The sequence below is a fragment of the Notamacropus eugenii genome, chromosome 5, assembly GCF_028372415.1.
Source record: "Notamacropus eugenii isolate mMacEug1 chromosome 5, mMacEug1.pri_v2, whole genome shotgun sequence".
Lineage (NCBI taxonomy): Eukaryota > Metazoa > Chordata > Mammalia > Diprotodontia > Macropodidae > Notamacropus > Notamacropus eugenii.
In genome coordinates, this window is record NC_092876.1 from 459,463,989 (window position 1) to 459,476,566 (window position 12,578).

Here is a 12,578-nt window from a genome sequence, read left to right on the forward strand (position 1 = left end):
AACAAGCTTCATGAGATGCACTGATGGATTCAGAAATTTTGTTTTAAATGTCAAAGTGTGAGGCTTTATTTCAAAAGTTGGAGAAACATCTGTCTTTTCCCATGAAATCTCTTAATTCACGGAAGGCAGGTATTGCTACGTAAGCACAAACAGACCCTTCCTGACTTTTGGTGATCAAGTGGACGAAGCGTCAGGCCTGGAGTCGGGGAGACCAACTTCCCAAGTTCAAATTTGGCCTCTAACACTTCCTAGCTGTGTCACCCTGGGCAAGTCACTGAAACCCTTTTTGCCTCAATTTCCTCATCTGTGAAATGAGCATCTTTGCTAAGAAAACCCGAAATGGGGCCCTGAAGAGTAAGATACAACTGAACAAGATACTTTGGACGCATAAGAACACAAGTTTTCTCAATATTGTGAAAAGTCCACCATTTTCTTCACAAATAACTTGAGCATGGTATGAACATAATTTATTAAAAACAACATGAACACATAGAATTCTATTTATACAATCTAAATTCTAGCAACATATACAAATACAGAGTGACTACAAGTCCATGCTGAGGTAAGAAAAGTACATTCTGGGAGAATTATCACTGATCCTCAAACCATTCTCATTCCCCGAAAAATATTTCAATGAATATTTTGCTTACATTTTTCCCAGTGTCAAAAGAGAAAATGTAACTTGGCACAAATATAAATTAAAAGGAAATGGCATCCAAGCTTGCCTAAAAATGATGTGACCTAAGCAGTGGTATCCAATTCTTAGACTGCTGCAGTTTAGAACTTCACGTTAAAGCCAGACTAAAGACAAGGGCAGAACTATCTAGCTGGGCGTGTTTTTAGGTATTGCTTCAGTGAATTAATTCACTATCTCACAAACTCTCTCAATTTTGTCTAATGGCAACCCATTTATAGAATGCCCCATCTCCCTTCTAGACGGTTGTTTCTCTCAGACAAGAGAGTGGGGCTTAATTCTTAATCAAGTGAGTTCATTCACCTTCACCAGAAAAACCAAAGCACTAACACATCCTGATGTGGGGACTTTTCACTTCTGTCACAAATTCTTTACTTAAAAATTTTCTTCATCAGTTAATTAAACAATTTTAAAATGAAAAGTGCAAATTGTGAAATGTGGACTTAACTGGATTAGACCCTACATAAAAGAATAGGATCCATGTGAATTTTATAGCACTAAATACTAGAATTCACAAAATTTTGGCTTTTTCACTGCGCTGGTTCTGGAAAGATCAAGTAAGAGTTAAGTCTTGGCTACGTCAAACAGGCCAACATTTACTCTTTAGTAGTTACTAGTTTCTATGCCTGTATTCACACAGTCTTGGTCTTGGACATGTGACAAATTCAAACAAAACGACATTAAGTATTTAAAATTTATAAATAAACACACTGAACAAGAAACCCAAACATATTGAATAAGAAGTCCAAAAGGCTGTCTGGCTAAAAGTGATTGCCATCTGATTGTCTCAAAGTCAATGTAGATGTAGATATAACACACGTACAAAGCTGGAAAGTCCATTATGAAACTACCTAGATCGATTATCTAACAGAAAATTTATATCCCCTGCCAAAATTATTTTGGATCAAGCCAAGCCAGCTCTTGAAATAACTAAAACAATGCAAACAAAGTGTTCCACTACAAAATAAGGACATTAGATAATCACGTCATAGTTATTTTGAGGACAGCAAACTGGCAAACATGAACCAAACTGATAAAAATAATCTTCAGTACAAAAGTCTTAAAATCTGTATCATATAAAAACACAGTTCTTCTATTTCCCTGTAAGCTTTTAAAGAAAATAAAACAAATGTTTTTAAAAACAGGCGTATATCTCATTATAATGAGGAAAAATAATCAGTAAAGTCACTGTTTCGTAGGTAAAAATGTATCCCTAAAAAGGTTTCTTATGTGCACAGTTCCAGCACTCTACAGAAAGTAGTGAGACATTCATCTTTTCTGCCTGAAAAGGGCTGACTTAATTCAGTTATGTTTAGCCATATTCATCTTTGCTTTCTACTCTAAATATGCCCAAGTTGTATTTTGGTACCTCAAGTTAAAAATAAATAAATTTTGCCTCATGTTTTTTGTTATAATAATAACTTAAAAATGAAATTAAGTAAAGGTAACATGGGCAAGTAAACTTAATCACAGAACAAGTGAAATACAGCATCCTTTTTTGGGGGAGTGGGGTTTGGACCAATGGTTTTATCTGGACAGGCAGGGAACTTGTGGTAAGGAAACTCTGGGGCCAATGAGATGAAAATTCTTTTGTACTTATAAATGTTAGCCCTGGCTGCAGCCAGGGAGCCGTAACTGAACAAACATGTTGAGTGACTTACCCAGGGTCACACGGCTAATGTCAGAGGCAGGACGGAAACCTAGGCCTTGGCTTCAAGGAACTGCTACTCACCACCCACTAGGCCACTCTGCCTTAAAAACAAAAGCCAGAGTACCTGCAATACTGCTGCTTAAATATCTGGAAATGTACAAAACGAACAAAAAGTACTGTGCAACTTCACTAGGCAGTTCACACTGGTGTCCTAAGAATACCATGACTCAGACATGGGGAAATGAACATCTTTTAAATCCAAAAACTAAATCACAGAACTGGGCTCACAAGAGAGAGGGAGAGACAGAGAGATTGGTACCTTTTTCTACTTCTATCAAGCCATTCAACTGATCAAAAGAATAAAACTTAGAGAAGTTTTTTCCTCATCTAGGTCAGAAACAAAACGTAAGCCTTGGCTTCCAGGAAAGAACATGTGCTACGGGGAAATCCTGTCAATAATTATCCATTCAGATAAAATTGCATTTGATTAGATGACACACAGTTCTATATCAACTGATATACAGAATGCCCTAAAGATCTGAGCTGCAGTTTTAAATTATTTCAAGACAGCAAACAGCTTAAAACTGTACTCAGACTGTTGGGACCCCCCATGTCTCCAGTGGTAAGGTATCGCTAATCTTCCCCCCACACTGCAGCAGGACAAGAAAGGGACTGAAAAAATGCTGCATTTGTGATCCACTACAGAATGTCACACTCTAACATTTAAAAAATCAAGTTTAGAATCACTGATCAAGTTTTTTAAAAATTATACTGGAGAGTTTGACTGACTTGCCCAAATCAAAAGAAGAACACATTTTTATACAACTCAAGAGGTATTATTTCTGAGTTGTGGTCTGTGCCGATGTATTTCTTTTCACAAGCTTCTCTTCTAACAAGTCAAACAGGTTCATTTACAAACCTTCTGATGCCACTGCACACACGAGTGGGGGAAAAAACCTGCTGCATAACTTCTCTTAGCTATAACGTGGTTGCTGAGCCACAGGGGATCTGTATTCATTAGGTTGCCCAAGCAGAACCAAGCCCATAAGAACACTGACAGCTTTTGGCCAACTGGAGAGGAGGCTGACAGCGTGCTTTGGAAGAGATCGGTTATATCATCCACCATTAATGACTTCTACAGCTGCAGATTTCTTATCTCACTGAAGATTTAGATCTACAGGATAGTTAGTGAAAGTAATTTACAGATATTACAGGATTATAAACTTTAAAAAAAACCCAGAATTGATAACATGGGAACCAGAGAGGTGATAAATCAGGACAGTTTCCACCTTTGCATGTAGAGCTGAAGAACTTCAAGCCATTTACTCTAACAGTACCATTAGCAATTATTGCTAGTAAGGCTTACGGAGCCATTACTGTAAGTTCCTTAATGTACCTGGAGCATCAGGAATAAACATTTCGTCTCAGTGATTTTTAAATTCTTTGAAGTGCATCTGAGAGCTCTCATGACTTAAGGACAGCATATCGGACAGTAGTAACCAAACCAGACATTACATCACGACCATGGAAGCATCAGTAATTGTGTGGCGCGTATCTTCAGAGCAAAGTGGCCAGGTCAGTTAGTTTCCTGTACCTCAGTTACAATATTTTCCCTCAATCGTTTCCGTGACAGGTACTGATAGACTTTTTTATGTATTACTGTGACTAGTACAAAAAAAATTCAATGTGCTTTAAAAATGAAAAGTGGCATCACCTTCAAAGGGTTTCCTTGAAAACGTCCCCTTCTCCTTCCCTCCCTGCGCCGGACCCTTCCCCTTGGCTTCCAGCTGTGTGGAGTGTGCCCTGTGGTACCTGGTACATCATTTCATCTGGGGCACTTAGTCCTGGTTTCCCTCCTTTTGGAGTGTCATACTCTGCATGTGCTGGAGGGCAGCTGTCAGTTCGAGAGAGTTTATTGTAAGTTCCCCCTAAAGGAGGGGCTTTGTTCCCTGTAGCCTTGAAGGTGGATGTGGAGGGTGCTCCACTGGAGGCGGTGGGGTGTCCTGACATGTCCATGATTATTGGTGTAGCATATTCTGGGCCAGTAATAGGCAGTGGTTCAGCATATGCATGATAAACTTCTTGCACCGGAGAATTATAAGGGTCAAGGTCAGCGTAGCCTGCTTCTTTTCCTTCTTCTGGTTTAAAGGTTGATCTCTGATGAAGCGCACCGACAATTCCTCCCACCAATGGCTGAGCGTACTCTGCGTGATAAGATCAAACAGAACACTTACTCATGCAGCTATTACCCAGAAAGCAAATTATCTGCGCTGTCACAGCGCTGCCACTGAAAACAACCAATGCTCTACAGCCCTTCCTGCCGCCATCTTCCACATAGGGAAACCTTTCCAAAAAGCATCTTGCAATTTGTGAGAGAGATTCTTGGAGATATGTGATGATACTCTTGTAATGTAATGTTTAAATATAAAACTTACAGTACTTGAAAATGTTTGCATTAAGCATTTTAAAATGGGCTTTGGCAATAATGCAGGTTTCTTGCCTGTACAATAAAGTCACTGGTCTAGACAACCTCTGAAGCTGTATTAGTATAAAGGGTACAGATAGAATAACTAGCGATCTCTATCTGGACATGTTCACACCACTTGTTTTGAGCCCAATTTCCTTATGTGTAAAATGAGGCTGCTTTGGTCCCTCCCAGTTCTGCATTCCTATAATTCTAGGATCCTTTATTGAAACAAGATTAACTTCCATAGAAAAGCACATAATTTGTTTTTCTTTCTCTCTCCCTCTCTCTTCCTCCCTCTCTCTCTCTCTCTTTTTTGGGAATACCTAACATTTCAAATAGCTGTAGATCCTGGTAGTTAATAAATAGAAATACTTTGGGAGAAAAAGACAGAAGAAACCCTAGGGGTCATATAGTCCAAATCCCTCTTTTTATACATGGACAAACTGAGGCACAGAGATGTTAAGGTCATACACAAGGTAATAGGGAAAGGACGTGAAACCAAGTTCTTTGACTCCAAGTTCAGTGCTCCTGCCATGGAGTCTGCTCTGAGTGCATATGTTTTTAATGCTGAAGTGCCTAAGGCACACAAGGAACCTAAGGTCATGTATCTCAAAGACAAAGGCAGGACCACAGAGAAGACCCTTTGCCTTACCTTCTTCAACTCAAGTCCCCTGAATAAAAGGAACGTGAAAAAAATCAGGTATCCTTACCTGCAAGACTGAAAGCTTATTATCCTCTAACTTTGACCAGAAGAAATTTAAACAAAAAGGGCCTCATTCCCATTATTATCCAATTAATGTTATACTACAGTGTGCTCCAAAACTACAGTAATACTCCAACAAACACTAGTTCCTGGGAAATATGATCTTGAGTAAAACTGGAGTATAGTTGGTATCATGCAATTTATCGCAATGCTAAATGTGGGTAACCAAATACTATTATGGCAGGATTTGTAATATTAGAGTTGGATCTTGTTATAAATCACGAATTATTTTACTCTAAAATACTACACAGGGCATGTCCACACAGCCTTCCCAGTGGTTACCTGCAGTTTCAGTCTGTAACACAGATGTGACTTCTCTCGGTCTCAAGTGACTAACTTCACTGCTGCTATAACGAACAGGCGTTTCCTCATGTTCCAGTGATTTGGCTGGGAAAAACTGCTTCATTCCTTTCCACCAACCTTCGTTAGGGTTTGAAGCAAGATGGGACATTAGACACAAATGCCTTTCTCTAATACAGATGGCTTAAATAGGCAAACTCTTCAGACAACTTCCGAGACCTAGCTGATGGCCTACTAAGAGTGATAATATTAAATAGAAGTAACAATTCTGAGAGTCATTAGAACCTAAAAGAAATCCTCAGATATGGGGCAAGGCCCTTTTCATAGTATCTAAAGCACATTAAAATACAAAGTTTTAAGTCAGAAGTATTTATGCAAGTTTTCTACTAAAAACATAAGTTGGGAAATGTACACTAACACGCATGTGTCAAACAACATGAAAGTAACTTTTATCTTCATGAACTTCCCCTCCCACTAAAATGACCTAAACAGTCTTACAAGTGAACACTGAAAAATGACATGGTGATGGGCTGAAAAACGGTGCAGGTTCAGGGCTGTGGGTACTCCCCGAAGGAGCACTGGCTATGGGCTCAGGCAAAGACTGGAGTCTGGTTCCTCCCGCTGACTACCTAGATGATCCCAAGCCACTCATCTGACTATTCCAGGCCTCAGTTTGCATGTCTGTAAAATGAGGACATGGGACTAGATCCAGGGTCTTGGGCCTGCAAAACTCTCCAGTGCTACCAGATTAAAATGTGATTGGGAGCACTTACAAAATAAGCCAAACTACAACTTAAACACTATTGATTTTGGGTTTTCTAAGTAAACGTGCACTGGGAGTTTGACACCACTGGACTAAACAATCTCTGAAATAGCTCGAGATCCAATGGAGACAATGCCGACTCAACCTAGGCTTTGGTCTCTTATTCTTGATATCTATGTGGCTTTGGGAAAAACTATTCTCTCTGTTTCCTTAGTACTAAAAGGTTTAGTTGAATTGCTCCATTTATTAAATGCCTGTTTGCTAGGAACTACGCACGTAAATATAATTTGGGGAAGGAAACTAAAGAGTGAGGTGTCAGGAAAGACCTCTTGTAGGAGGTGGCACTACAGATGGGCAATGAAAGGTGTATAAAAGGGAAATGGCAGTCTATGCAAAGGCATGGAGGTGAGAGATGGGATAGCAAGCAAAGGGAACAAGTGGTACAATGTGGATGAAAGAGAGGGAAAGTGGGATAAGTCTGGAAAGTTCATTTGAATTCAGAGTATGAAGGACTTTAAATAGAAGAGTTTGTAATCGACACCACAAAAAGACAGCTTCTGGAGCAGGGGAAATGATGCGGTCAGACCTCTGTTTTAGGAATATCACTTTCACAGCCTGCAGAACAGACTGAAGAAGGTAAATATATAAATAAATGAAACAGCCAGACCAAGTAGGAAAATACCGTGACAGCCTAGGTGGAAGATGCTGAGGGGCTGAACTGGGCACGGGCTATCAGAAAAGGTAGGAGAGAAGTGAGATTGCTGTCTTCATAGGCATAATAATTACACCCAAGGGAACTGGAGAAAGCACAGCAGACAATATAGAGAGGACGCCCATAACTGCCCTAGATGACACCTGGACAAGAGGGCAGGATGTTGGTGAGGATCCTGCAAAGGAGACTGAGGAGGAGAGAGGTGGATGAACCAAGAGAGATCAAACCAACCAAAAAAGGGTGGGAGTGGGCAAGGTGGGGAGCCTATTCCAGAGCAGGTAGTGGGTGGTCAACAACGTACTTGCCTGTCACACAGGAGAGATGAGTTTCAGCAGATCTCAAGAGTCAGACAAATGAAGATAAAAGTATAGGTGACTTTTTCTAGGAGTTTGGTTGTGAATGGAAGGAGAGATGTAAAAGAATAGCTTGAGGGAAGGGGAGGGTAAAAGAAAGACTTTAAAGAATGAGGACATTTGGGCATGTTGGCAGACAGGAGGGAAGCAGTTAGTAAAGGGGTGGGGAACCTGTAGCCTCAAGATCACATCTGGCCCTCTAGGGCCTTGGGTGAGGCCTTGCGATTGAGTCCAAGTTTTACAGAACAAATCCTTTTATTTGTACAGTGAAGTTTGGACTCAGTCAAAGGGCCACACCCAAGGACCTAGAGGGCCACATGTGGCTGCACAGCTTCCCCACCCCTGAGTCAGTACTTAAGGGAGGCAGGATAACCAGGAGGGCCAGTCTCCCAACCGAGATGGGAACATAAGAGATGAGGAACACAGTTAGAGGAAGTGGCCTTTTCCAGGAAGAAGAGACTGGACTGGAACAGAGGAAGAGAGAAAGGGGGGAGCAATGATGAGGGGATTTAAGGTATAGAATTGGGGAAAGGAGTAAACTTAGGATGGCTACACTCTGTTTTTTAGGTTAAATACGAAGTGAAATCTGCTGTGAAAGGAAGGGAGAAAACTGAAGATGTAGGCAGAATGGAGAGAGAAGAAAAGATCTGGAACAGATGTAGGGACTGCAACAAGAAAAGTTAAGGCATTTAGGTGCGACTGTGAAGACTAATCAATCAGAATTGTTGTGACTTCTTTGTAATGTTTACTTCACAAAGGACAATCAACAATTCTTCAATACCAATGTTCTTCTCAGGCAACCCCTAACTTGTAAATAAGTTGTAACGTAAACATTATTTAGATTGCTGGTTGTCAAAGTGTGGTCTGGGGTCCCTGAGGGATGCCCAGGTTTGCAGGGGTCTGTGAGATCAAGCTATTTTCATAACACCAATAAGTTTTAATTTATAATACAATAAACATCAACAAATATAATCCACATGAAATATCTTTGGGGATTCCTTAATAATTTTAAGGAATATAAAGGGGTCCTGAAACCAAAACATTTGAGAGCTATTGCTTTCATGATCATCCATTCATTTCACAATGGCTACAGGAACTTAGGACTGATTTTCTCACATACACGGTGTTTTTAAACACGATTGCTGCTTCTTCCAAGAACACAACAGGTAGCGGGAAATGAAGGTAAACTACTATTTTGCTTTGGTAGATGAATCACAGAAGAGTTAAGTAACCAAAAAAGCTACACTGTTTTGCCAAGATATAAATCTTCTATTTTTGCAGATTTTGGAGACAGTTCAGGGATCAGAACAATCCAATTTCTCCTGGGCGGGGGCGGTTTTCCAAGTCCTCTAAGAAGGAATACCAGATCAAATTTTTAAGATGAAAAAGGACAGGAACAGCACTACAGGACTTTATTTTCAATTTACTTCTCTACATATTACTTAAGGGAAAAGCAGGAAGAGAAAAGTAAAATGGAAAAGTAAAGAGGGAAGTACCACCAACCACGACAGAGTTCTACAAAATAAGGTAGCAGTAAGGTGTTTGTTATTAGTGTGCCATTTAGAATACAAAGTAAGGATCAAGCGTTTGTTCTTAGCCAAGAATCAGAGGATATGTATATTTTATACTAATTATGTGAGAGTTGCAAATAAAGTCTTTAATTATTTACCTGCACGGTCCCAATAAGGTAAGTCATATGTTCCTTCTGTTTTTTTCTTTCTGGAAAGACACACACATACAAAAAAGCAAAAAACAAACCCAGAAATCAACACAGATTAAATTTCTTCCTCAGATATTTTTGCAACTGCAGCACAAATGCAAAAAAAGTTAATTATTAAGCCTACAAAATTCCTCTTGACATATTGCCTGGGGAAGTTTTCTGCTATGACAACAGCTAAACTGCATTTTGGAATCTCAAGAAATATTAAAATATGATAAGCCTTCAGAGAAAGATGAGGTGAGCCCCCTCTTGCTCTCCTATCCCCAGATCCCACTTTTCCTTCCTAGAAGTACTAACCTAAAAAGGATCAAGGAATGAAAATTAGCAAATTAGAGGCCAAGAAAATGAGGGAGTAAATAAAAACAGCTTCCCGTCTTGTCACCTTGTAAATAGTTTAAGCAGGGCAGAAAGGGTTAGCATGTGTTTTGGTTTTGTTTCTCGGGAGATGGGTGGAGAGGAAGATGGGTATTTATTTGTTAAGTCATAAAATGTGTGGCAGGAAAAGAATATTAGTGCCCATCTTTTCCTCTGGTTCAGTTTGACAAATGGTTCCTGCTATTGACCAATGCTCTAGAAAAGAGTCTTTCAGCAAAATGTGTTTTAATTAGAAATTACATGGTCTTAATTTACCTATTTGTGTAACATCTTAATCTAGAAGCTTGGAGATATCTTTAAACATTTTCCTGCTCCTGATTTTTTGTTTATTACATAATATGCCCTTAAACTCTATTTGTAAAGAGCAGGAAGAAAGACTGTATTATTATATTTTTACAAAGGAGGAAACAGAAATGATGTTGCTTTTTCAAAATTATAAGACTATTCATAAAACTAACATTTTATTATACCTTCACTAAATTATTAGTGAAGGTATAAAAAATATGGTATAATAAAATGTTAGTTTTATGAAGAAATATACAAGCTGCCTTCTACTGCTGAACAGACTTATTGTTTCCTTGGCGTCTTACGGCTACAACCAATCTTTGCAATGCAAAGGGCAGAATGCTAGACTTGAAGTCAGAAGTCCTGGGTTAAATGACCAGGACCTGTAGGTACTGACATCTGTGAATCAAATACACCGGTTACATTACCTGTTTCTCCAATGCCAACCACAAACTAAGATGAGGATAAGGGTAGTGAGGACCATGACCAGAACAGGGACTAGGACAGCAGCCAACGCTACATCTGAAATTTGTGAAAAGAAAAAAAAACTGCTAGTAACAATTTACACAGAAACTGAACATTACGTCTTCACATTTCTTCACACAAGCACCAAGTCCATTGTATGATCTAATATTTATTCTAAGCAGGCAAATTTTATTTCATCTTCTATACATGGTTTTATGTATTTAATGTCTGTAGAATTTTCTGCCCACAGAAAATAACTTTAATAATAATGAAAAACAGAATTAGGTTTCACTTCCTCGTATGAAAAGTGGGGACAATAATCTACTCCAAAGGTGGCTGTAAGGATCACATGAGACAATGTATGTAAAGCACTTTGCAAACCTCAGAGTGCTGCTTTTATAGTCTTATTTTATGTATATTTTTACAATTCATAAAAAACAATAATATATTTTATACATATTATATAATTCATAAAAATATTTTGCACTTTTATTTGTATTTATGATGGGAGCTGCTATTATTATGGAATGGCTTAAGATGACTACTACTCTTCTAGAAAATAACTGCACCAAAAAGTAAGGTGGAAGTTTTGAGACTACTTCCTTCTCAATTTTAGTCAAAAGTCTGTTTTTGAACTACTTCTGGATCTTTGATAAGTTGGAGAGCGCTTACCAGCCTAAGCATGCAGCCTGAACAACATTTTGGCTCCTCAGTTTCCTCATTCAAAAAAAGAGATAACACTGTGCTACCTACTGCTCAGGGCTGCTTGGATAAGCAAATAAATTTTAATTATATAATATATATATTTATATATACACACATATAAATACGTATATGTGGGAGGACCTCCAGGCTCTGTTCTGAGCCCTCTTCTCTTTTTTCTTCATAGTATTAGCCCACTGGTGATCTCAAGAGCTCCCATTGGGTTGGTCTTACTTCTATGAAGACTTCCTCATCTGTACATATCCACCTCTAGTTTCTCTTATGAATTTAAGTCACACATCAAAAACTACCTTTTGGATATTTAAAAATGAATGTTCAAAATTCAACACGTCCAAAATGGAGCTTATTACTTTTACCCATAAACACACAATTTTAAAAATTTCCTCTCTCTGAGGGTCATCAGTAGAACAGATTAGATACACAATATACACAGAAGCACATGAACATAGTAACCTAGTGTATGAGGAACCCAAAGATTCCAGTTATGGGGTCAAAACTCGCTATCTGACAAAAACTTGAGAGAAAACTGAAAAACAGGCTGGTAGAAACAATATATAGACCAACATCTTACATCACATATTATATACCAGGATAAGCTCAAAATGGGCATATGCTTTAAGGTATAAAGAGTGACAGCGTAAGAAAATTAATGGCACGTGGAAGTTACCTGTCAGATCTGTGGATAGAGGAAAAGTTCATGACAAGTAAGAGATAAAGAGGTTTGCAGGAGCTAAAATGAATCATTTTCATTACGTAAAATTGAAAAGATTTGTGCAAACATATGTGCATAAAACTGCAAGAAACGCAGGAAACTAGGCAAAAAATATTGTTGCAAGTTTATTTGATACAGGTCTAATTTTTGAAATATACAGGGAATTGGGTCAAATTTATGAGAGTGAGATCTGTTCCCCAATTAGTCAGTGATAAAAGGATTCTGGCAGTTTTCAGAAGAAGAAATCAAAACTATCAATAGCCAGATGAAAAAATGCTCTAAATCACTAATATTTCTAGAATTGCAAATTAAAACACCTTGGAGATATCATCTTGCAACCATCCAAAGGAAAAATGACAAATGTTGCAGGGGATCTGGGACAATAGGTACAATGATGCACTGGTGGTTGAACTGTGAATCAGTCCAACCAGCCTGGAAATAAATGTCAAATTATGACCTCAAAGCTATTAAATTGTATGTAGTCTTTGACAGAGAGATACCACTACTAGGTCTGTACCCCAAAGAGATCCACAAAAAGTCAAAAATATTTATAGCCACTCTTCTTATGGTGGCAAAGAATTGGAAAGGGAAGCGA

General features: G+C 38.6%; 1 protein-coding gene across 8 annotated transcripts in view; it reads right to left on the bottom strand.

The window, feature by feature from the left end:
• Window positions 1-445: 445 nt before the first annotated feature.
• The window catches only part of DCBLD2 (discoidin, CUB and LCCL domain containing 2), a 115,475-nt gene continuing 103,342 nt past the window's right edge, over window positions 446-12,578 (bottom strand). For all 8 annotated transcript variants that reach the window (XM_072615353.1, XM_072615352.1, XM_072615358.1 and 5 more), the window contains 4 exons: window positions 10,512-10,605; window positions 9,373-9,422; window positions 5,858-5,995; window positions 446-4,549 (listed from right to left, as the gene is read on the bottom strand). In XM_072615353.1, coding sequence (XP_072471454.1) covers window positions 4,062-4,549; window positions 5,858-5,995; window positions 9,373-9,422; window positions 10,512-10,605 — 770 coding nt within the window. In that variant the 3' untranslated portion in view covers window positions 446-4,061. The remainder of the gene's footprint in view (window positions 4,550-5,857; window positions 5,996-9,372; window positions 9,423-10,511; window positions 10,606-12,578) is intronic.